The 22,308-nt window shown below is 55.9% G+C and overlaps 2 protein-coding genes across 6 annotated transcripts in view; both read right to left on the bottom strand.

Annotated features, from left to right (window-relative positions):
* Positions 1-1,602: 1,602 nt before the first annotated feature.
* On the bottom strand, positions 1,603-10,844 carry ITGA2B (integrin subunit alpha 2b). Its single transcript, XM_032202568.1, has 30 exons — positions 10,779-10,844; positions 8,348-8,433; positions 8,143-8,270; positions 7,970-8,067; positions 7,735-7,900; positions 7,621-7,670; positions 7,324-7,369; positions 7,056-7,184; positions 6,925-6,972; positions 6,725-6,768; positions 6,547-6,606; positions 6,229-6,281; positions 5,909-6,117; positions 5,491-5,673; positions 5,366-5,411; positions 5,184-5,288; positions 5,042-5,097; positions 4,812-4,963; positions 4,565-4,690; positions 4,008-4,078; positions 3,773-3,920; positions 3,571-3,657; positions 3,417-3,496; positions 3,236-3,310; positions 3,060-3,162; positions 2,835-2,987; positions 2,448-2,561; positions 2,126-2,227; positions 1,921-2,043; positions 1,603-1,698 (listed from the first exon to the last, which is right to left on the bottom strand). Exons 1-30 carry the CDS (start codon positions 10,842-10,844, stop codon positions 1,603-1,605), a joined length of 3,003 nt encoding a protein of 1,000 aa, XP_032058459.1.
* A 62-nt stretch (positions 10,845-10,906) lies between these two features.
* GPATCH8 (G-patch domain containing 8) overlaps positions 10,907-22,308 on the bottom strand; it is a 54,272-nt gene continuing 42,870 nt past the window's right edge. For all 5 annotated transcript variants that reach the window (XM_032202901.1, XM_032202904.1, XM_032202902.1 and 2 more), the window contains 2 exons: positions 16,420-16,550; positions 10,907-16,065 (listed from right to left, as the gene is read on the bottom strand). In XM_032202901.1, coding sequence (XP_032058792.1) covers positions 12,216-16,065; positions 16,420-16,550 — 3,981 coding nt within the window. In that variant the 3' untranslated portion in view covers positions 10,907-12,215. The remainder of the gene's footprint in view (positions 16,066-16,419; positions 16,551-22,308) is intronic.

The following is a 22,308-nucleotide window of genomic DNA, read 5'->3' as shown; positions in this document are numbered from 1 at the left end:
GTGGCACGGCCACACTGGTGCCCCCCTCCTTCCCCCCCCCCATTCCTCCCAGTACGGCCCCACAGCCCCCAGTGCTCTCCCCACACTGGTGCCAGGCCCCATGCCCCGGGGTGGCATGGGGATGGGCACGGGTGACACTGTCTGGGTGGGGGTCAGGGACACCACATTTTGCCCCCCCCCAACCCTTGCCAACCGTCTCAGCCCCACGGGCACCCCTCACCCCGGTGGGTGCGTTTGGGGTGCGGGGAGGGGTCGTGGGGAGCCGCAGGGACCCCAGGGTGGCACCCAGCGCCCCCAGCCCCACCCTGCCTACCGGAGGTGCCCGCTACGGGGCTCACCCCACCCCCTACCAAAAGGACCCCCCACCCTGCCCCTGGGACCCCCCCCCACCATCACACACCCCAGCCCTGCCCAGAGCCACCCCCACCACCCCCACGGCGACCACCAGCCCCCTCACCCCAACACTGCGACCCCCCCCTCATCCCCCCCCATGCACCGAGGGGGGTGTCCCCCCCCCCAAAAAAAAAAAAAAACCACCCCGCGACACCCCCGCAGGTGGGATGGGCGGACAGATGGAGGGGAGGGGGGGAGAACAGACGGACGGCGGGGGACGGACAGACGGACCAGGAGGGGGATGCCGGGGCTGGGGGGAGGATGCCGGGGGGCGTGGGGGGAGGATAACGGGGGGGGGGGTTGGCCCCGGCCCCGCCGCGCACACAAAGGCCGCACTCACCGAGCGCCCCCGGCTCCGCCGCGCCCCGCGCCCCGCGGCCGAGCAGCAGCAGCAGCAGCAGCGGCAGGAGGCGGGGGGGCCGCATGGTGCCTCCGCGCCCTCACCCCGCCATGCCCGGCCCGGCACGGCCCGGCCCGGCCCGCCCCGCCCCGCCCGGCTCGGCTCGGCTCGGCTCAGCCGCGGGGGCCGGGCTCCACCTGCCGGCCCCGCCGGGCAGCGCCGCCCGCACCGGGAGGAGCCGGGGAGGGGGAGCCGGGCCCCGGCGGGCGGCGGTGGGGAGGGGCTGGGCGGAGAGGGGCGGGCGGCGACCCCCGGCGCGGCCCCGAGCCCCGGTCCCGCACCCCGGGACCGCCGCCGACCCCCCCTCGGGGCCCAGGCCCACCCGTCCTGGCACCGACCCCCCCAGGACCGGCAGCGAGACCCGGTCCCGGCACTGCTCCCCCCCCCGGGACCGGCACCGACCCCCGGTCCTGGCGCCGAGTCCCGTTCCCGACCCCTGCTCCCGGTCCCCGGGTCCCAGCCCCGACCCCCGGTACCGGCGCCACCCCCCAGTCCCAGCACCCCCACCCAACCCCGACCCCCCCCCGGCACCCACCCACCCACCCTTGGGCACCCTGGCACCCGCCGCACGCCCCCTGTCCCCGTGCGCACCCCCCGTGTCCCGCGTCCCCCCCACGCCGCTGTGGCACCCCCACATCACCCCGCGGGTGCCAGGATTTATTGTCCGGGGACAGCGAGGGGGTGACAAGCACCGCGGGCACCCCTGGGTGCTGGGGACATCAGGGCGGGGGCGGTGATGCTGGGCATTGGGGCAGGGCCAGGGCTGTGGGGTGGAGGGTGCAGAGAGTGCAGGGGACCTGGGGTCCCCCCTAGCTCTGGGTGCCCCCCATCTCCTGGGCCTGTCCTGGTGCCAGCTCCTGCGTGTCCTCCTCCACGGGTGGCCGGGTCCTCTTGAAGAAGCCAATCTGGAAGAGGGGACATGGTGACACCCCCCCCTTGGAGACCCCCTCCCAGCATCGCCCCCACCCCATGCCCGCAGCCCCCTCCCCAGGGGTCCCAATTTCTCCAGTCCCTTCTGTTGCCATCAGGGTCCCACCGCAATCTCAGGGTGTCACCGGGCCACCGCCCTCCCCAGGTGTCCCCAGGGGTGCCCGGCAGCGCCGTGTCATGTGTCCCCCCCCCCACACCTTCCACATGAGGAGGATGAGGAGCGTGAGGAGCAGGATCCCTGCAAGGATGCCCAGCACCACCCACCACACCGGCACGTCCCGCTTGCCGTCGGGGCTGGCGCGCATCACCTCGGTGGCAGCCTGCAGAGGGACAGGGGGGTGCCACCACTGGGGCCACCGCTGGCACTGGCCGTCACTCCCCCCCTGACCGTGAGAGCTGTACCTCGGCCTCACCGCTGGGCAGGACACGGGGCTGGACACGGTAGGGCATGGCCGAGGTGTTGAAGAAGCCCCGTGACTGGACAAGGAATTGCTTCAGGAGGTGCTCCCGCTGGGGACAGGCATGGGGACACACGGAGACACATGGGGACACAGGAAGAGTGGTGTCAGTAGCCAAAGGGGCACCCGCGTCCCCCTGCCTGGTGTCCCCGTGGGTGCTTTCCACAGGTCCCTGGGATGTATGGGGACGTGGCACGGCTCCATGGGGACACCAGGGGGACACGATGCCACCCCAGCACGTCCTCGTCCCCCACGGGTGCCACTACCTGCTGCAAGGTGTCCATCCAGAGCAGGGCGCGGATGCTCACCAGCACCCGCTGGTCCTTGGCCAGGCTGGGCACCCAGCACGTCACCTCCACACAGGTGGCATTGCCACAGTCCTGCAGGCACAGCGGGTGTCACCCCGGCCCCTACCCTGTCCCCAGGGCCCCTGTGGGGCTGCAGTCCCACGGGGAGCACCCGCTCACCACGGGGATGGGCTTCTCCAGTGCTGCGGCCACCGGCTCGTCCACCTCCCTGCGCTCCCGCCTGTGGGTTTTGTTGTGGGGTCCCACGCCTGTGGGTCGGGGCATTTCCAGCTGGAAGGAGAAAGGGACACCCTCAGCCCCCCCCCATCACCCACCGGATGGGTGCTGTCCCCCCTCGTGTCCCACCTGCTTGGGATTGAGGCCAGGCGGCTGGGTGCAGCTGATGCCACCCTCGGTGCCCAGCTCCAGCAGGTAGAACAGGATGCGGCCATCGATCTCAGTGGGGACATCGAGGCGCAGGGTGACATTGGTGACAGTGGCCGGGCCCTTATTGTGGAGCTGGGGGAGGACAGTGAGTTGGCAGTGGGTGACACGTGGCCTCAGCTGGCACCCTTGGGTGCTGTACCCTACCTGGTAGACATGTTCCACGCGGATGCCGTGGTCCTCCAGCCGGCGGCTGCCCTCTGCCCCGTGCCAGCTCGTGGGCAGCACCATGGTGGTGGGCAGGGATTTCCTGGTGGCAACAGTGGGGTCAGTGTCACCCCTGGCACCCCGGTGTCCCCCTGCCATGTCCCACAGACCCTCACCCTCGCAGCTCCATCGCTGCCTGCGCCTCCACGGGCACCACCACCGTCACCACCGCGCTGGTGGGGCTGTTCTTGCTGCAGGGACATGGGGGGGTGAGAGCAGGCAGGGTGACACTGCCCCCCCCGCCTTCACCAACCCACACACTGAGCATGGGCACAAGCAGCCTGGCCACAGCGTCACCTCCTGAGCTGGAGCTGGAAGGTGATGGCATCGCCCACGTCCTCCAGCCCGGTCACGCTCAGCTCCATGTCCACAGTGATCTGAGGGGCAGGGAGGGTGACAGTGAGTGACAGCGGGTGGCAGCAGGTGGCAGTGGGTGACCCACAGCCCACACCTGGGCGCCGGCCTTCATGGGGTTGCCCAACTCGCAGAGCACCACGCGGCTCCCGTTCTCCTTCCTGGGGATGCAGCTCAGCTTCTCCTGCCCCTGCGGTGGCACGGGGGGGGAGCAACACGGTGGGGACGTGGCACAGACCCTGCTGCAGGTGCCACCCCTGCACCAAGGGCAGGGCTTGTGCCCCCCCCATCGCACCCACCTGGATGTTACTGAGGGCTTTCTGGTAGTAGGTGTCCTCGGGGAGCTGCACCCGCAGCTCGGCCTCGAAGGCCCCTTCGCCCGCGTTGGTGGCAAGGGCGCGCAGGGACACCACGTTGTCAGCCCCGATCAGCAGGTGGGTGCCTGGCCTGGGGACCCGGCAGGGCTCAGCACCGGGGTGAGGGGAACAGGGGCAGGGACTGAACCCCCCCAGCGTGGCCCCCGCATGTGCTCACGTGTGGGCGGTGAGGCGGAGGTCGGGGACGCAGACGTTGTCCTCCCCGCAGTCCTCCAGCACGATGTGGGTCTGGTCCGGGGCAGGGGGAGGTGGGGGCGGCAGCGGGGGGATGTGGGGAGGGAGTGGGGACAGAGCGGGACAGCCCGGGGGGGAGAGGGGACGGTGGGGTGGGCACAGTGCATGTCCTAGGAAGGGACTGGGGACAGTGGGGGACAAGGAGGGGGCATCCCAGGGAGGGAGTGGGGACAGGGTGGGGACGGGGGGGGGACAACCTGAGGGTGGAGCAGGGACAGTGGGAGGGACAGCGAGCACATCCTGGGCAGGGACTGCGGACAAGGGGGACAGGAAGGACACCTCGGGGAGGCACTGGGGACAGCAGGAGTGACAGCGGGGACATCCCAGGGAGGTGCTGAGGACAGGGCCGTGTCCCAGGGACAGACACAGGGATAGGGTGGGGGCTGTGGGACTGGAGCATTGCACAGCCTGATGCTGGGGCTGTGGGTGCCCCAGGGCCTGGTGGTGGCTGTCCCCAGCAGTGTCCCCACCGGGTCCTACCTGTGCCTGCACCAGGGTGTCCCCATACAGCACCAGCCCCAGCCCCCGGGCATCCGATGACGAGGCCAGTGCCAGGCTGAGGCTGCTGACGATGGGGCTCAGCTTGTCCTTGAAGTCAGCCTTGTCCTGGGGACACCACCGTGCGATGGCACCACAGGCACGGGGCAGGCGGTCCCCAACCCTCTTGGCCCAGGGCGCCGCTGTCCCCTGCCCCATGTGTGCCAGCCCAGTGGCACCATCCCCGTACCCGCAGGTAGGCAGTGAGGTTGTGGCAGAGCGGGGACATCCCTATGGCCAGCACCAGCGTCTGGTGCCAGGATGTTTGGTGGCCCTGCAGCAGGAGCACCCTCCTGGACAGCTTCGGCTTCAGCCGGTCCAGCTGCAGCTCGGCATCAAGGTCTGGCAGAGGTGACAGCGGGTGATGGAGGTGCCCAGTGCCACCCCTGGGGGAATGCCAGCCCTGTGCCAGGCACTTACGGATGCTCTGGGTGATATTCTGGCCCGTCACGCTGACACACAGCACCACGGGGAAGCTGCAAGGGGACAGCACCCATGGGTGCTCAGAAACTTGTCCCCATGGCGGTGCTCCCACTGGCGGTGTCCCCACCGTGCTGCTCACCAGCTGATGCGGGTGTCGGAGTCGGGCAGGACACACTCCATCGTCTCAGGGTTCAGCCCACTGGGGATGCTCAGCTGTGCCCGGGCCACCACCACAGGCTGTCCCCTGCGGCACGGGTGACAGCAGAGCTCAGGTGTCAAGGGACAGAGCCAGCAGCACCTGGCCCCGCACTGGGGACTCACCAGTACACGGCCACCTTGGCGGCCCCAAAAGCCCCAATCAGCAGATCTGCGGGCACAAGCGGGGTGTTGGTGGCAGGGTGGGTGACACCATGGTGGCACGCAGAGGACACGCGGTGACATCGTACCCATGTAGCCGTTGCCATCCAAGTCGGTGGCACCACGCAGGGCGAAGCCAAAGGCAGCGGGGCCAGGGAAGGGGCTGTCGAGGCGCTGGGTGGGCACTGGCTCGAGACCTTCCCTCTGCCCACGGAAGATGAGGACCTGCCCACTGCTGCTGTCACCCCCGAACGGGGCACCCACTGCCACATCTGTGGACGCAGGGGACGTGAGCGGCCACCAGGTGCCATCGGGTGCAGGGAGAGCTGGGGTGTTGTGGGGTGGGGGCCAGGGGGCTGCACTGGAAGGGGGGTGTGGGGAGGCACTGGGAGCACTGGGACAGTGCTCCTGCCTCAGTGCCCTCAGCATCAAGGTGGGCACCGTGGGTAGCACACGTGTGTGTCCCCCCATCACCACACCTGTCCCCTGCCACCACCCCGTGCTTACCGCCGTAGCCGTCCTTGTCCAGGTCCCCCAGGCTGGCGATGGCGGAGGCGAAGCGGCCATAGGGGTGGGTGCCCGTCAGGGTCTGGGGGGGCTTGGCGAAGGACCACTGCCCCCGCTGCAGGTACAGGTAGAGGCGGCCAACCTCGGAGAGCTTCCCCTCGGGACGCCGCTCCATGTACAGGGGGGCACCCACCAGAATGTCGTCCCGCCTGCACCCAGCACCAGGTCAGGACGAAGCCCCCTGTCTCTCCCCCTCCCCCCACCATCTCACCCCTGATGGTTGGGTGACACCGGGGGTGTTGTGCCCATAGGGGCCTCACCCGTCCCCGTTGATGTCGGCCACAGCCACCGTGTGCCCAAAGTACGAAGCCACCTGGGAAAGGGGTGGGAGGGGATGGTACCTGGGTTGTGAGGTGCAGGTGGCCCCCTGACCAGCGGGGCAGAGAGGGGAGCATGGGGTGCTATGGGGTGGGAGGTGCAGGGGTGTTACAGGGGGCAGATGGAGGCCTTGGGGTGGGGGGAGCAAGTAGGGCAGGTGATGGGGTGATGGTGCGATGGAGCAGGGTGCAGCTATAGGGTGGTGGTGCCATGCGGCAGGGTGCAGAGGGTGCTGTAGGGTGGTGGTGCAGTGGGGGTACCTGCTCGCTGGCGATACCCTGCATCCGGCGCAGGCTCGTCCCCTCACTGAAGATCTCCACCTGCTCAGAGCAGCGTCAGGCCCCATCGCTGTCCCCATCCCCAGTGTTCCCCCGGGTGCCCAGTGCCGCACCGCAGGACATCCCTGTCCCCATGCAGCCAGGCACCAGCACTGCTCACCTCGCCTGCCGTGTTGCTCTTGTTGGGGACCCCCACCACGTACTCTGCAGGGGAAAGGACGCTGAGTGCCCCCGCCATGGAGAAACCCCTGGCACAGGCAGGGACATGGGGACGGACAGGGCTCTGGAGCTGGACCCGTGTCCCAGGGCAGCAGAGGGCACCCTGAGCACAGAACCCCAGTGCCGATGGCCCTGCCTTACCTTTGGTTTTGGAATTGTCATCAAACTCGCCCACGGCCACTGAGTACCCTGCAGGGAGATGGGCACTGGTGACCCCACCGTCTCCAGGATGAGTCGGGCGCGGGGCAGGGCTGTCCCCACCCACTGCTCACCTCGGTACCCGTCCTCATAGTCCATGGATGTCTGCTCTACTGTGGGGCGCCCGGGGCCCTCTATCCAAACCAGGGACTTGCCATGGAAACGGGCGAAGATGGTATTCAATTTGCCCAAATAGAGGAGCCCTGGGGACACCAGTGCTGGGGTGCCACACTGCTCCCCACCCCCCTAGCACAGCGGGTGGCACCTACAGGGGAGTCCCCATCCCGCCATGCCCACCCAGGGGTGCTGGGGCAGGCACACCCCCGGACAGGCAGCACTCACCCTTGAAGTAGTACCCGCCGGGGGCACCCAGTGCCAGCGTGCCTTCCTGCAGGAAGAGCCAGCGTCAGCATCCCCCTGGGACCTCTCCAGCCCAGCATCTCTACACCCCCCCTGCAGAGGGGCACCCCCCTGTGTCCCAGGATCATCCCCCAGGAGCGTTCTGAGAGGTGTCCTCAGGAGCACCCCCAGGACCATCCCCAGAACCATCCTCGGGGGCAGCTCTGGGGGCATCCCTGGGGACATCCCCACGAGCATCCCCGGTACCATCCCCGTGGCACCCCGGGCTCCCCATCTCACCGAGGTGACAGCCGCGCTGAAGCCCAACTCACAGTAGCGCTGGTCAAGGACTGCGGGCACAGGGCAGCGTCAGGCCGGCCGGGAGGGCCCCCGCCGCCCCCTGCCCGCACTCACTGTATTTGTTCTCCTTGTAGACGGTGGCCATTTGGGTGTTGCGGCAGGGTGAGTACCAGATGAAGCGGTGCAGCCCCTCGGCTCCCATGAAGCAGGCACCCACTGGGGTGCGGAAAGCCTCGAGGTTGTCCTGGATGGCGTTCCAGTGCTGCAGCGGGGCACAGGCCTGGGGACGGGGACAGGTGGGCGCCCGCCCCGCCAGCACCCACGGGTGCCCACCCACACGTGCACCCACCACCAGTGTGCCGTGCCAGCTGGTCACGGAGGCTCCCAGCCACTGTCTGGACTTGTAGACGTGAAGCTTCATGGAGCTACTGGTCTCCATCTCATCCCCTGGAAGAACAGGCGTGCCAGGATGGGCCCCACGTTGGTGGCAGCACCTGGCATCGTCCCGCAACGTGCACGCACCCACAGTGTCAAAGGGGACAAGGTCACACAAGGAGTTTCCAGGCCAGGAGCAAAGGAAGACGGCGCCAGGCTCGACCACTCCAGGCTGCGAGGTGTTGGCACGGGGAGCCCCCACCGCCACTCTCGTCCTGGGGCACACAGAGGAGCGGGTGTCAGGGCTTGGGGATGAGCGGGGTCCATGCCCAGCTCCAAACGCCCTCCCTACCTGTTCTTGGTCACGTAGAAATCCAGGGAGAAGCCGAAGTAGCTGCCAGGGGGCCCCTCATACACCGCAGGCTGGGGGTGGAGCAGCTCCGGGCCGGAGGCCCAGCACAGTCCCCAGAGCAGCAGCAGGGCCACCAGCGGGGCAGGAGCACAGCACACAGCACCCATCACCTCCTGGGCTCGCCCCAAAATGTGCCCAGGGCAGCCCAGAGCTTCCCTATCTGGAATTCCCCATCCCTATTCTTATCTGGGGGGACGCAGCAGGAAGGGCCAACCCACAGCTGGGCGGTTGGGACAGGGCCGGCCCTGCTTCAGGACAGCAGCATCCGCCTGCCCCTGCTATCTTGGGGCTCGGGTGGCTGTGGAGAAAGCGCAGCGCCCACATCCTTCGGCCCCGAGCCCCCTCAGCCCCACACTTAACGCCTCCACAGCCAGATGGAGCAGAGATGGCGCAGGGCACATGGATGCCAGCAAGGCGTCTCCCCTTCCCCAGCACCCAAATTGTCCCTGTGCCACCCCCCCAGGGAAGTGCAGCCCAGACTTTTCCAGGGTAAGGGCTCTGGGGGATGGTGTCAGAGTGAGCCGTGACAGGGGCTCTGTGCAGCTCCAGCCAGCAGCTGTGGGATTTTCACCATTTAACCCACCTTGTCTCCCCTGGCCCCCCAAACGGGGGCTGCTGCCCAGGCCAGCCAGTCAGCACCCAGAGCCAGGAGAAAGCCACGCAGGATTGCTCCAAGGCAACTGCAGTTCTCTCCCCCAAAGTGCTTAATTTCCCCTTTCTTGCAACATTTGGGTGCTGTCATTCACCCAGGCTCCCAGCTCCAGGGGCAAACAAGGAGGAACAAGGCAAGGGCAGTTCGCCGCCCTGGTGCAACCACCAGCAACACTGGGGTCTTGGGGCAGGGCAAAGGGGAGCACCCCTCTCTTCTCTTCAGCCAGATCAGGACCTGGCAAGTTTCTGACACCTGGGCTTGCAAAGCCGCTAAAGCATCAAGCCCCAGGCCTGGTCTTTGCGCTCTGCCACCAGCGCACCGAGTGGTGGGTAGGGCACGGAGCCCCCAGCACAAAGACAGGGTCCAAAGGCACTCATCACCGAGGCACACTGCCACTCCGTCCCCAAAAGCACAACCCCAATCCCATCCCTGCCCTGTGGGGAGCAGGCAGGTGGATCACAGGAGGGTGGATCACAGGAGGAGGGGAGCGTGCAGCGCTTGGGGGCTCCAATCCAAAATAACGTCCTTGGAACAGGGCTAGGCAGACAGAACCCAAGCACAGGAGGAGCACAGGCTTGCAGCCAGGCTCAACATATTCTGCCCAAGGTGTCCCAGCAGCATGAGCTTTGCTCCCGGGGAAGATGAAGCGAGCACCTAATGCTGGCATTTCACAAAAACAACAGCCTTATGTGTGTTACACCACGAGAAGCAGCTTCAGGACATTTCACACATTTTTCCACAAATCATTGGTTTATTAGAAAGGTTTTTTCCCCTCATTTTACAGCATATATATATATTTATATATATCTTATGTGACAAAGTTAAATACAGTCTGTTTATGCTCGTTAAGTAATGATAGGTTAATTATTTTTAGCACTATTCCGGAAGTCAAAAACAAAACAAAACAAAAAAAAAACCCTGACTGCAGTGTGAAGGGTGCCAGAACACGCATATTGAATCTAGAAGCTAATGAGCTCAGCACTGAAACATTAATACTGTATTCTGTTAATTATTTACAGAGAAATTGAGTCCCTTTTGTGACCGTTGTGATTCAGTCCGACCTGTCCAAATGTAAAGGCTCTTGTTTAAATAATGAGGAAGCTCAGAGTTTTTGATCCTTTCAGTCTGCCCCTGGCTCTCAGTTCTGTGCTTCTGGAGAGGAAGGAGGGAAGGGAGGAACGGCACCGAGCGGCAGCCACTGCCGCCTGCTCCGAAACCGGGCCGCCAAAACCAAGCGTGGGGGTGCAGCCTGGAAGTGGTTCACAGGCATGCCCCAAACCTGCACTAACACCAGGAGAACCCGAACCCGAAATACCCAACCCAGGTCCTGGGGCCAGCAGCTCTTGGTGCTGGCCTCAAAGCCCCTGTGGTTGGTGGTACCCAGCGCCAGGGAACAACGTGGGAAGGAACAGAAATCCCTCACACCCCACCACAGAGAGGTGTGGGCACAAGGGATTAGTTACAAACCAAAGCACCTGGCCCTGTGCATACAGTGGTGGCTGAAAGGTTCTGCTGACAGCAGAAGGCAGAATGGATTGCACACCTGGTACAAACCGAGGGGGTAGGACAGGAAGGGGGGAGGGGAAGGAATTCTGCACTCGGTGGGAGACAACCCAAATTCTTGACACTCCTGAGACAGCCTCCAGTGTCAATTCCTATAAGTAGCTGCTTAGTAAAGACCAGGAGCATGCAGCAAGCCCCCGCGGCACCCCGTAGTACACCGTTCCCAAAGCCAGCACCTTCCAGGCGGTGCCGTTCATTAGCTGTTAGAGTCACCGGTGTCATCCACGCACCTCAGGTATTCGAGTTGCACGTTTTTCTTCTGCAAAACGCTAAATGAAGGTGGATTTTTTTTTTTTTTTTTTTTTTTTTACATCTTATAGTACATAAAAGCTTCAAAAATACATGAGCTTGATAAAATATACATGCTTAGTTCGTTTTGCATCTAGCTGAAACTATAAAGTTGAACCTTTACAAGTGTCTTATTTCACCTACGGCAAACATATTTACACAAAAGCCACCAGAACAAGTACCACTAAAAGAACTGGCTGTAAAAAATATTATTGCGGTATACTACAAATGTAACCTTTTTATATGAGCTACAAAAAGCAGCATCTTCCTTTACAGAGTTCAGTGCAATTCTTTACATTAAAAAAAATCCTATAAATTAATAAGGAAACCATCAGTACTACAGAGGAAAGAATACACTTTACATACTCCCATCACTCTCCCCAGTCCTCTGTATTGCTTCAATTCCTAAAGGGATTTTTCTTCTCTCAGCTGAGAGCCTCTTTTGCAACACCTCTAAAGATGGAAGCCAGAGCAGATTTTTTTTTTCCTTTCTTTCTTAGGAGAAGAGTGGTCAAAGCCTAGATTGAAATCACAAACTACCAATCTGAGAACCTCTCTCCAGTTCACAATATACAGAAGGTGTCAAGGTGCAGTCCTCACACAGGAGAATGTTAATGCAGGATGGAGAAGGGTCAGAGCTCGGAGCACACATGCAGCTCCTCCGTTCACTTTGCTTCAAAATCAGATCTTATTCCCACCTTTGCTGCTTACATTAAGAGAAAAGAAACCTAAGTACGCAGCAGTAGGATGCCAGGAGATCTGCAATGCCTGAAAACTGGTACTGGCCCAGACAAAACAAGAGGGGTGCTGCCCTCCCATCAGTCTCCTTGCCAGGACCCACAGCTGTCAGTTACTGAGTGTTTCATCGCTGATTACAAGCAGGATTCAATCATGCTGACTATTTTAATTAGATGACCTCAATAAAAGGATTTTAGAGACCTATTAGTGTGCATGAAATATCACTTGTCATATACACAGCAGCAGGAGGATGACTAAGTGTAAGAATCCAGGGAAAAAAGCCTTTCCAAGTGCCTCGCCTGTCTGTGCTCGAGATGACTCCTCCAGCACAGCGCTGCTATGAACATGGTGGCAGCGGGGCTGCAACAGCCCCTGGCAGTGGCTGCACACAACGCTTGCAAACTGACCTGCTGCACACTGTTACCCAGCCCTCCGGCCACGCCTGGCTTCTTTGGCTGCTAAATAGTGAAAGGAAATTCTCAGGCCTCACCTGCCAGCTAAATCAGCTTCAACCCCTTCCCAAAATGCAAAATATTCTCCTTCCTCCAAGGTTACTTCGCTCGTCCTTCATGTGCCGTGACTCGGGGGGTGCTGCAAGTCCTGACCTGAGAAAATGGGGTGCAGCAAGGGGTGAAGATGTAACGCTGTAGCAGCCGCAGCAGCAGCGGGTCTCGGGGCAAGAAGGGTCGGGTAAAGAGCATGAGGAACTGGGTGAAAAGTAAAGGGGCCCGGGTGGATGGCTGATGCCGGAATGATGTGGATGGGGTGGCTGGCTAGAAACGTGGCAGGGTGCCCCGGAATAATCGAGTGGGTCAGGTGGGATAACGAGATGGGCGTCAAGTGGGGCTGGGGTATATGATGAACCTGAGCAAGAGGCTGGGGATGGGGGTGGGGGTGGATGCCGATGGCGGCGGCAGCCGCAGCAGCGTGGTGCTGCAGGATGGCGTGCTGCACAGTGGTGATGGAGGTCGCGGATGCCGCCGCCGGCTGCTGGATGTGGATGGGCTGCAAGGCAGGCGCTGCTGGCGCCAGCGCAGTGGAGGCAGGAAAAGCCTTGACCTGCTTTGCGAGGAGCTGTTGCTGGATGTGCTGCTGAGCAGCCTGCTGCAGTTTGCTGTACTTCTCCATCTCTTCAGGTGTAAAAGTGATGGGCTGGCTCTCGAGCGGTGCCAGAGAGGAGTCTTCTCCTCCTTCTCGGTCTCCTTCGATGCTCGGCTCCCCGCTCTGAGGCACATAGCCGGGAAAATGCTCCACATCAGGGACCAAGGGCATCATACCGGCTTCCACAGGGACAGGCTGGCTGCCCCCATCCATGGGTTCCAACGCATCACCATCGCTCGGGTCCGAGAGGAAGTTGTGCTGCATGACCAGGTCCCCAGAACTAAAGCACTCGGGCAGTGCTGGTGCTTCGAGGGGAATGGACGGCATCTCCACAGCAGGTTCATCGCGTTTCTGCTCATCCAGAGGTTTGTCCTGCATAACCATCACCACTTCTTCCAGGAGAGACTGGCCGGCCAACTGAGTCTCCTCCACGCCTTGGGAAGCATCCTCAGAGTCCGATAGCTCTTGTTCTTCGCCCCTCTCTAAGCCAGACTCCTCATATCTTTTTGCGTTTGGTTTTCGGATGGTTGGCAATTTCCCAATTAAAGGGAGAACTGGTTTGTTGCCTAATGAAGGAGGAAGCTTGGGGCCAAAGTAGCCTTGTGGAGGGTCTTTGAGCTTTATGCCCACCTTGTTTGCCCCTGCTAGCATTTCATCAGTAACACACGGCTTCTTCTCAACCTTTCTGGACTGGATCTTTTCCAGGAGAAGTTTTGCAGTCACGGAGTTTCTCTCTTCTGGACTGCAGTCACCTTCCGAGGCCCTCCCAGTGCCAGAGCTACTGCTGCTGTTCTGAGAGAGAGAGCCAGACCCTTTGAGATCCTCACCTTTGCCGTCCTCCTTCTTCAAAGCTCCTTCATTTCTGCTTGTTCGGAAGTAGTGAGGAGACTGCGAGCGATAGATTTTGGACCTGATGAAGTCTCTTCTCCCTGACCGCCTCTCCTCAGGGCTCTCATGGCCTCGAGAGCCCTTTCGCGAGAGCGACCTCTGCGAGTGGCTTCTCGTACTGCGGCTGCGATCCCGGCTGTAGCTGCGACTTCGTTTCCAGCTGCGACCCGTCATGCTTCGGCTCCTCCTCTTGCTTCGACTGCGGCTACAGCTGCTGCTTCGTGTCCTGCCCCGACTCCGACTTCTTGACCTTCCTCGAGGGTGGGTTCGGCTCCTGCTTCGACTCCTTGACCTGCTCCGACTCGAGCTGTAGTCGTCTTCGGAAGAGGAGTACTTGCGCCGCTTTGATCTGTGATTTGAGCTGTTGTAGTCAGAGTCATCCTCCGAGTCGTGGGACCTCTTTGAGTGGCACCTCGACCGGTCACTGTAGTCGCTGTAGCTGTCATCCGAGTAACTCCTCCGGCGGCTGTACCTGCTCTGGTCTGAAGAAGCATCGGAACTGGTGGAGTAGGACCGTCGAGACGAGTGCCTCCGCCCTGACCTGGAGCGGCTCCTGGAGTGGTCACTGCCGGAGTCGTCGTCATCACTGTACTGCGAGGGAGATTTCTGCCGGGAGTGCTTCCTGTGGGAGCCCTCATCACTGTCATAATCCCCGCTGCTCTGCCGGCTCCTGCGGCCGGACCTGCCCAGAGAGGGGCCAGCACACCGCCTCCTGGCAGCTGGCAGCTGCTGCAGGTCAGCCTTGTGTTTCTTGCTGCCATGTTCTTGGCAGGAGTTACCACTGTCCTCTTTCTTACTGCTACTTCCCTCTTCAGCAGACAGAGACTTCCTCTGCGACTCCTGAGAGCATCGCTTTTTCTTCTGGAAATGGCTACACTCTTCAGACAGTTCAGTTTTCAGTGCCCGTTCTGATTCAGTAGAAAGAGAAGATTTGAGTTTTTTGTGTCTGCGTTTTTTCCGTTTCTTGGGTTTCTCTTCCCCCAGGTCAGTTTTTCGGCTCTTCTCGTCAGGTTCTTCCTTGTGTTTATGTTTGTGTTTGCTGGACTTTTTGTGCTTTTTTTTCTTTTTATGTTTATGGGATTTTCCAGATTTATTCTTACCAGTTACATTTTTACTACTGTCATCTCCCTCTACCTTACTAACATTTGCCAATTTAGACTCCTGCTTGTTCTGGGAGCCACAGGCAGACAGAGATTTACTTTCCATTTTCCCAGCAGAACTGTTAGCTATGCTTTCTGCCTCCTTGGGTTTGCTCATCTCTCCAGATTCTGGAGTCTGAATGTTTTCTTTACAAAGGCCTCCTGGATCCTTGGATTTCTCTGCCCCTTTGCCTTTAGCATCTTTGTTGCGAGACAGCTTGAAATCAAAATACAGGGGATTACAACTGTATGAAACAGAAGGTTCTGCTTTGGTAAATATGAGCAGCTCTGAAGGCCACTGGAGAGTAGTGCTCTCATCTTTGCTCAGAACTGGAAAAAAAGGTCCTGTTGGATGTTTTGGTCCTTCGGTGACATCTTTACTGCTTGGGACAGGCTGACTGACTTCCTTAGTAGTGTCTGGCTCTGGGAGATGGCTCTCTGTAAGATGCTTGCCCTCCTGCATACTTGCATTTTCTGGGACTTCTTTTAGCTCTGTTTTGCTCTGCTGAGCAGTAGTTTCAGTAGTACTCTGTTCCTTCTGCTGCACTGTGCTCTCAGCAGCCTTCTCTGCATGCTTGCTGGGTTTGGGTTTTGGAGAATTACCCTTTTTGACTTCATGTGTGTTTTTTTTATTCACATTTTCAGCTTCCATTTGTTCTGTAGACTTCATGAAAAGCAGGAATTGAAAATTAGGCTTTACTTTACAGTGGGCTGGGGGAATATAATGATAGTATTCTGGTTCAACTGCCATTGGTCCATCTTCTCGTCTCATCTTTTTCAGTTTAGATAACGTAGTGGCTAGAGAGCCGCTATCTTTGTCATGCTGGTCATCTTCCTCCGTCTTGCCATCAGAATTATTTGTGCTTTCACCATCACCAGATTTCTGCAGGCTTCCTGCATCTGAGGACCCTCTCTCATCAGCTTTTCCTCCATCTGCAGAACTTGATTCTTCCACGTGGTCCTTGAAAACAGAAGCTATGGTCTCAAGCTTCACCGGAGTCTTCTTGGCAAATGAAAATGACACACCTATCTTTTGCAGTGGAGTTCCCAAAGTGCTCTTAATGCCAAAACTGATTGCTTGTGCTGACTGGAGGGGCATTTGGCCTGGCATAAGGGTGCCACCAACTTGTCCAGTGTTAAGGAAACCTCTGTCCATTGTCATCTCTGAAGCTTGGCCAGACATTGTCTGCACAAAAGAACTGCTGTTGGCTGCAGAATCGTCATCATCTCCACCTTCCTCATCCACAGCCACAGTGGTGGTTCTGAACATGGGTCCGCTTCCAGGAGCGCTGTATGAACAAGGTAAGACAGAAAACAGCTGATGGCCATTTGTATACCTCTGCAGTCAGTTTCATGCCTCATCTAAAATCTTTTACCCATTTCAATTATCTTGTATCCACAGGTATGCGTTAAAATAGTATTCTACACCTGTTTGAAGTTTTTAGCATTATCAAATAATGAAAATTATTGCTGGATAAAGCAATTTGGGAATGCTCTGGAATACCCATTCAGTGAATCCTGTCCTACAAAACACAGCATGAGGCCAAACTTAAGCATGAAGCTTTTCCCTCAAAATTCACACAGTCCCAAGCAGCACTCCTGCTCACATGCTCCAGGGGTGCTCAGGGATCCCCCATACTCACCATTCAGGCTGCCTTCTCTGTTCAGCCAGTTCATGAAGACGTCGGAGTGCTTTCTCCTGCTTCCTTTCATCTTTACGTGACCTTGAGGAGACGTTGCGAGCAAATTCCCTTTGCTTGAGATCTTTCAACCTCTGAGGCAAAAGAAAGTGGGGACGGATTAGATAAACGTGGTTGTGGTAAGTGTCCCAAAGAGTCTCTTTGCTGTAGCCCTGAGCAGTATGCTGTGAAGCCCCTCCCCAGTAACATTTATTGAGCTAGGATGGAGTAGCAGCATTTTAGCTCAACAAAACAAATGGAGCACGCTGCCATCCTCCCAGCAGCTAAGTTGAGACAACTGTTGAACACTTTGGGCTATGACTTCGAGTCTGTGTATGCAATTCCAGTCAGTGCTACTGGTTTTCTTTAGCATGTATAGTAAAGCTGAGTTCAAAGCAACAAGCAAATTCTGGAAGGGAAAAAAAACTGTTCACTCTGCTGCTCTTGCAGGGTGCAAATGTACATCACAAACAGTGCATGACAGAAGTCTTAATAGCATAGGCGAGAGAACAGAAAGGGATTAGCTAGTGCAAGAGTTACCTGGGTGTTATATCTTACAAAAGCAATGTACAAATTACATTGGAGAAGGTGCCAAAAATTCCATGCAAATGATTCCAGTAAGCAAATAAATAATATAACATACACCACAAACAGTTACTTGCTTTCCTGACAGCAGTTCTGAGACATCCTCGCAAGAAACAAAACACTCCAGAATGCAGTGAGGTCTTTTTGGGTTTAATACTTTTGAGGGCAGAAACACTAAGTTCCCCAGAAACCTTATCATATCAGGAAGCAAACCTAAACCCAAGGAATTTCAAACATCATCATGTCACTGAGGATTTCTAGATATACAATTCTAATAGCAATTCAACATCATAGTCTTTGGAAAAATTTTGAAAGTCCTTGTCTTAAAAGCTCTAGGAAAAGGGGCTGCTCTTTTAATTTTGAATACATATGAAAATTCATAAAAGCCGTTTTTTAGAGTGCTATACAGAAATTAAATAAAGCTGCAATGAAAGACCTATACCATCCTAAGGGATTCAGATACCTTTATCTTTTTGTTTTGATGCACAATTTGAAACTCTTTCAAGAGGCCCAATTTCAGAAACCATCACATATCCAGCTTTTGAAGAAGATCCATGATTTTCAGGCATTTTGTGAAGGGCCCGAAAGACTAATGGCACTCAAAGCAGTAGTCGCTTCAGAAAAATCATCGTGTAAGGTAAGCAAATCACTGGTGAATTCTGAATACACCTTCTGGCTTGCTGACTCTGCCCCTTTAATGGAGCAAAGTCACATAACGGTACACACAAAAGAGTAGATCTGAAAACTAACCCAAAGAGCAAACTGAAGAAATTTCATTGGCCCAATGTAAAGAGAACATTGCTTTGTGAAAAAGGGAAAGATTTTACAAGACAGAGGATTCTCTTACCTAGTCATATTTACTAAATATGGTTGGCCTTTACCAAAATCAGAGGGGAGGACACACAAAAAATACAGCTATAGACACTAGTAGAAAGAAACTCACTCTTGTGATCTGGACTCCAAAATTAGAAGGGTTTGCTTGCAATACATCAGCTGAAAATGTCACATCACAAAGAAGAAAAGAAAGTAAAAATATAACGAGAGTGGAAGAGAAAAAAATACGAAGCAAGCATTACTACACAGCTCTCAGTGCGTCTGCCAGCTACTCTATGGAGCAGGAGCTGAGCTAGCGAAGCTACAGGACTGATTTTGGGGAGTCTGGAGCAAGAGGGGGGAATGCACGCACACACACAGCAATGATCCCACCTGGAGCAATGCAGCTACTTTCACCAGGACAAGTAAAGGGCTCAAGGAATTTGTGGTGTATGTTAAGCGTTGAATAGGAAATTTCTTTCCAGAAGAAGAAAAAAAAAAAAACATACTAAGCAACGCTATCAGCTTTTTCATGCCAATTTAAAAAGCATATCTAAAATGCTCCAGGAAATTAGAGTCACCGACAGCTGACAAAACTATTTAACTGGGGTCTGATGCCAAGTCTCTGGATCACTCTTCCATTTGGAAAAAACATGACCCAGCTATTTCCAACAGAAATGAACTGTGACCTTTTGCTTTAAAGAGGAAGGTGCAACAGAGCACTCAAACACACTTCCATCCCCCAGACACAGCCTTAAGCATCTCCCCGCAAACCAAAACAGGCTCCAAGTCCATTGATAATGATGCAGCTGCCCACAGCACAGTCCTGCCTTCATTCCAACAGACAACTGAAATGAAAGCAGAATTAAATGCCCATTTCCTTACTTGCTGACCTCTGGGTGCCTCTGCTGGCCCAAGCCTCCCACCCTCTTACTGTGCAACACTTGTAAATCAGAAGTGACGAAGCAAGTGAACTCCAGATGCACTGCAGCTCCAAAATATGCAACATGTGGCAACAACTAGCTGTGCTAACTGACACATGCACTGTGGATAACAACAACTAGCCACGTTTTCCAGAGCACCGAGAATTTATTACTCCCAGCTTGAACAAAAAGTTGGTCTGGTTTTAGCAAGCTGACTTTCCACGGGATCTCAGGGCTGAGTTTCTTTGTGTAGCATAGTGGCCATGAGGAAGAAAGATCTTGCTGGGGAAGTTCAGGATACGAGATCTCCACGACTGCACCACACCACCTCCCTGGGACTGCAACGTGTAAGATGCTGAGCTCCGCCAGGCTCCATATCTTTGGCTGACCTCGAGTGGTGGATCTTTCACTAGAAATCATTTCTAAAGCAGAAACAAAGTTTGCAAGTAGCCAAATTCTGGCAAATTCTGGCTGGACCACATGTTACAGAAAAGCGACCTGGGGCGGGGGAATAAGGGAGGACAGAAAACCAGAGGGCTGACCTGCAAAACCAGGTCATGACAGCATCCGTGCAGAAGTCTATGCTCACAGGCAGTGGACGAGCACTCAGTGATTAAAACGGCCAGAACCGTTCCAAATAACCTCACACAGCAACCCTTACTTCACTAATTGTTCCCAATGCGGGTCTGAAAGCAGCAACGTATCTGTGCAAGGACCAGCTGTGAAGTGACAGCTGTGCTGGCCATCCCTCCCCAGACATGGCAGGGCGAAGCAGGGAGAAGCCTCACGAGCAGTTTCACGGCACCAAGGGGAACGTCGAAGCCATGCAGTGCTTTTCAGCGCACTCCAGCTCTCAGCCTTCTCAGAAAGCTATCTGAATGAAATTGAGGTTTAAGCCAGACTTACACTAATGAAATTCCCACCTAATCCTTAGGCAACCATTCATCAGTCCCCCCAAACCGCTGCGTTGTGTTTGCGCTGCCTCAAAGACAGCTCAAAGGCTGTGGGGCCACGAGCCTCGGCTGCCCTGAACACGTGGGCTCTTTTGGAGGAGAAGCAACAGGAGCATGGCACTGCTGCTCAGCCAGCCCTCGGGAGCTTCTCTCCACAAACTCAAGAGGAAGAACCTAGGAACCTATTTTCTTGGGGTGAAACCAGCCCTTTTAAGCCTTCCCACCATGCTCAGCAAAATTCTGGTTTCTTCAGCAGGGTCAGGGCCACCAACCTGCCACAGCCTCTCTCAAGCCAAAAGGATCCCTTTGTACTACTACAGGATTTAAAAACTAGCAAGCATTTTTATCTTGGTAGGCAGTGTGCTCTCCGAGGAAGCAGAATGCTTTTCTAAGCAGCAACACATTTCCAAACTGCAAATGATGGTGACCACGGAGCCAGGAGGTATTATTCTGTGACTTTATTAAGAATGGCCCCAGCAGGAAACCCCGCGACCAGCACACAGGGACACAAATCACTAGGCGCTGAAATGAAGTCGATCTGAATTTCTGCACTCCAGGCACAGCCAGAAGAGCAGAACTTCACTACCTCAAGCCCTCCTTCAGGCTGGTATTGCTCTTTATTAATAGATACCACCCACCCCAGCTTTCTAACAAAGGACGGTATTTTGAGCCTCATTTCCAACAAAAATCACTAAGAAGTCTAAGTTTCAATGGGAGTGCAATCAAGCTCTTAAAGAACAGGCTTTCTATAAAATCTGCAGCTACTTTAGTAATCTAGCACAGACAGCTACAGTAATGGATTATCTCCTGATCACTGCATAGCTCAGGAGGGGTAAAATTGGCATACAACTCCATTACCTTACAGTTCTCTTCATACGAGCTTAAAGAGGCTGCACTCCTGCATCAATTTAAAGCTTTAGAGACACAGCATCACAGACATGTGAAGGTGGTTAAATAAGAGGGGAAGATCAGGATTCAGAAACTGCTGCAAAAATAGGAAGACAGTAAAAACTTAGCATTCACTACGGTAATCCTGCCTGAGAATTTGCTTGCGTGAGATCATATTGAGGCAGGACTTCCCCACTACAGAATTAAAGCGCCTTGCTTTTCAGGTTCACAGCCAACAGCAAATGGATTTTCTCAGTTTAATTTCTTTGCATGACAAAGCCAGGCGATTTCACTGAACAGAGGCCTATTTAACAGGCGTTCTGTACCTAAAATTGCAGAGCAGAAAGAGATGAAGTTATTGTCAGAAAAATACAGCACTCCACTGCTTTACTAGACCTGGAAATCTGGGACTTCCAGGACAAACACTACATGCAAGAGGGGGGCACAGCAGATTCACATGCAGCGAGATTCCTGCACTGGCTTGAAACAGGAGGCAGCCCACGTGACAGCGCAATCCCATTACAGAGCCTACTCCTCCCCAGCTATTGTTCTCAAGTCTCTGCCAATCCCTATTAGATAAAATAATAACGTACTTTTCATTATATGCCAGCAGATTCTTGGCTTTCTGAACTCTTGATGTATGCTTGATTCTTTGCCACAAAAGCTTCTGGGAGTGAACTACGCCATTACCACATGAGCTCAAAGGATGGCAACCTTTGTTTTATCATTTCATACAAGTGATAATACAATGCTTGCTTTTGGTAATCAACATTCTTTGCACGATAATAAACGAAGTGAAGAGAGCAGAGGGGAAGTTGCAGGCATCTGCAGTTTTATTTCATTTTAATTTCTTCCCTGACAACTCCTTTTCCATTTATGAAAATATACCACAAGTTAATGGAACACAGATAACCCAATGACACAGATCTGCTCACCCCTCAGGAGGGGAGCAGTGCTTGTAACCATGAAGCCCAGGCCTTGCACACTGAAAACTTATTTTATTGAACACTGTCCACTTATGTCTAGAGTACACAACCCCATTTCTTGAGAGCAAAGCATTTCTACAGTATACAGCAGAGGAGTCTCTCATATAACACCAACTATCTTGGAGACGTTCTCAACTCTTCTACATTCATGTTGTGCTCAAAGACACACGATTTTGGAAAGCACAACTACAATTCTTCCCAAACCAGTAAGTTCAGGGTTTGGTTTTAGAGTACTCATCAACCACAGCGGTGACTGTGTTGGTAATTTTATTGTGCTTTAACATGGCTCTCCCCCTTGGCATTAGAAACAAGGATCCAGTTAATTAGGGCAGGAAGAAAACCACAGATCTATAGTTTCACTTCTTAGTTCCACCCCCTTTCTCAAAGAACCTCTTTAGGGAAATATATTCCCTTTGTCCCTTTATAAAGAAAATCTATAAAAGGCAGAGTTAATCATCTATACCTCCAAAATGCCACACATTTAGAAAAAATAAAATTAAAGCTACATAAAAGACTGTATTTCAATACTGGTTAGAGTTCTCACAGTTAACCTGGCAAAAGTTCACAGGAACATGTATTTTGCACTGAATTCAAAAGGTGAATGTCTTTATTCTGTAGGGTCAGTGATTCAGTGAACAGCTCAGCCCTTCATCAGGTACTCTAGCAGTAATAGATAGCTACAGTATAAACCATACATGAGATTCT

The sequence above is a fragment of the Aythya fuligula genome, chromosome 24, assembly GCF_009819795.1.
Source record: "Aythya fuligula isolate bAytFul2 chromosome 24, bAytFul2.pri, whole genome shotgun sequence".
NCBI lineage: Eukaryota > Metazoa > Chordata > Aves > Anseriformes > Anatidae > Aythya > Aythya fuligula.
The sequence above is the reverse complement of the archived record's forward strand: the minus strand, read 5'-3'. Positions and strand labels throughout refer to the sequence as shown.

What these genes read in the sequence shown, in the direction of transcription:
- ITGA2B (XM_032202568.1), bottom strand. Translation starts at nt 10,844, where the DNA reads ATGACACCGGTGACTCTAACAGCTAATGAACGGCACCGCCTGGAAGGT. An exon ending in GAATATCACCCAGAGCATCC is followed by an intron (nt 4,964 to 5,041) that starts GTAAGTGCCTGG and finishes CACCTCTGCCAG; the next exon opens with ACCTTGATGCCGAGCTGCAG. An exon ending in ACCTCACTGCCTACCTGCGG is followed by an intron (nt 4,691 to 4,811) that starts GTACGGGGATGG and finishes TGGTGTCCCCAG; the next exon opens with GACAAGGCTGACTTCAAGGA.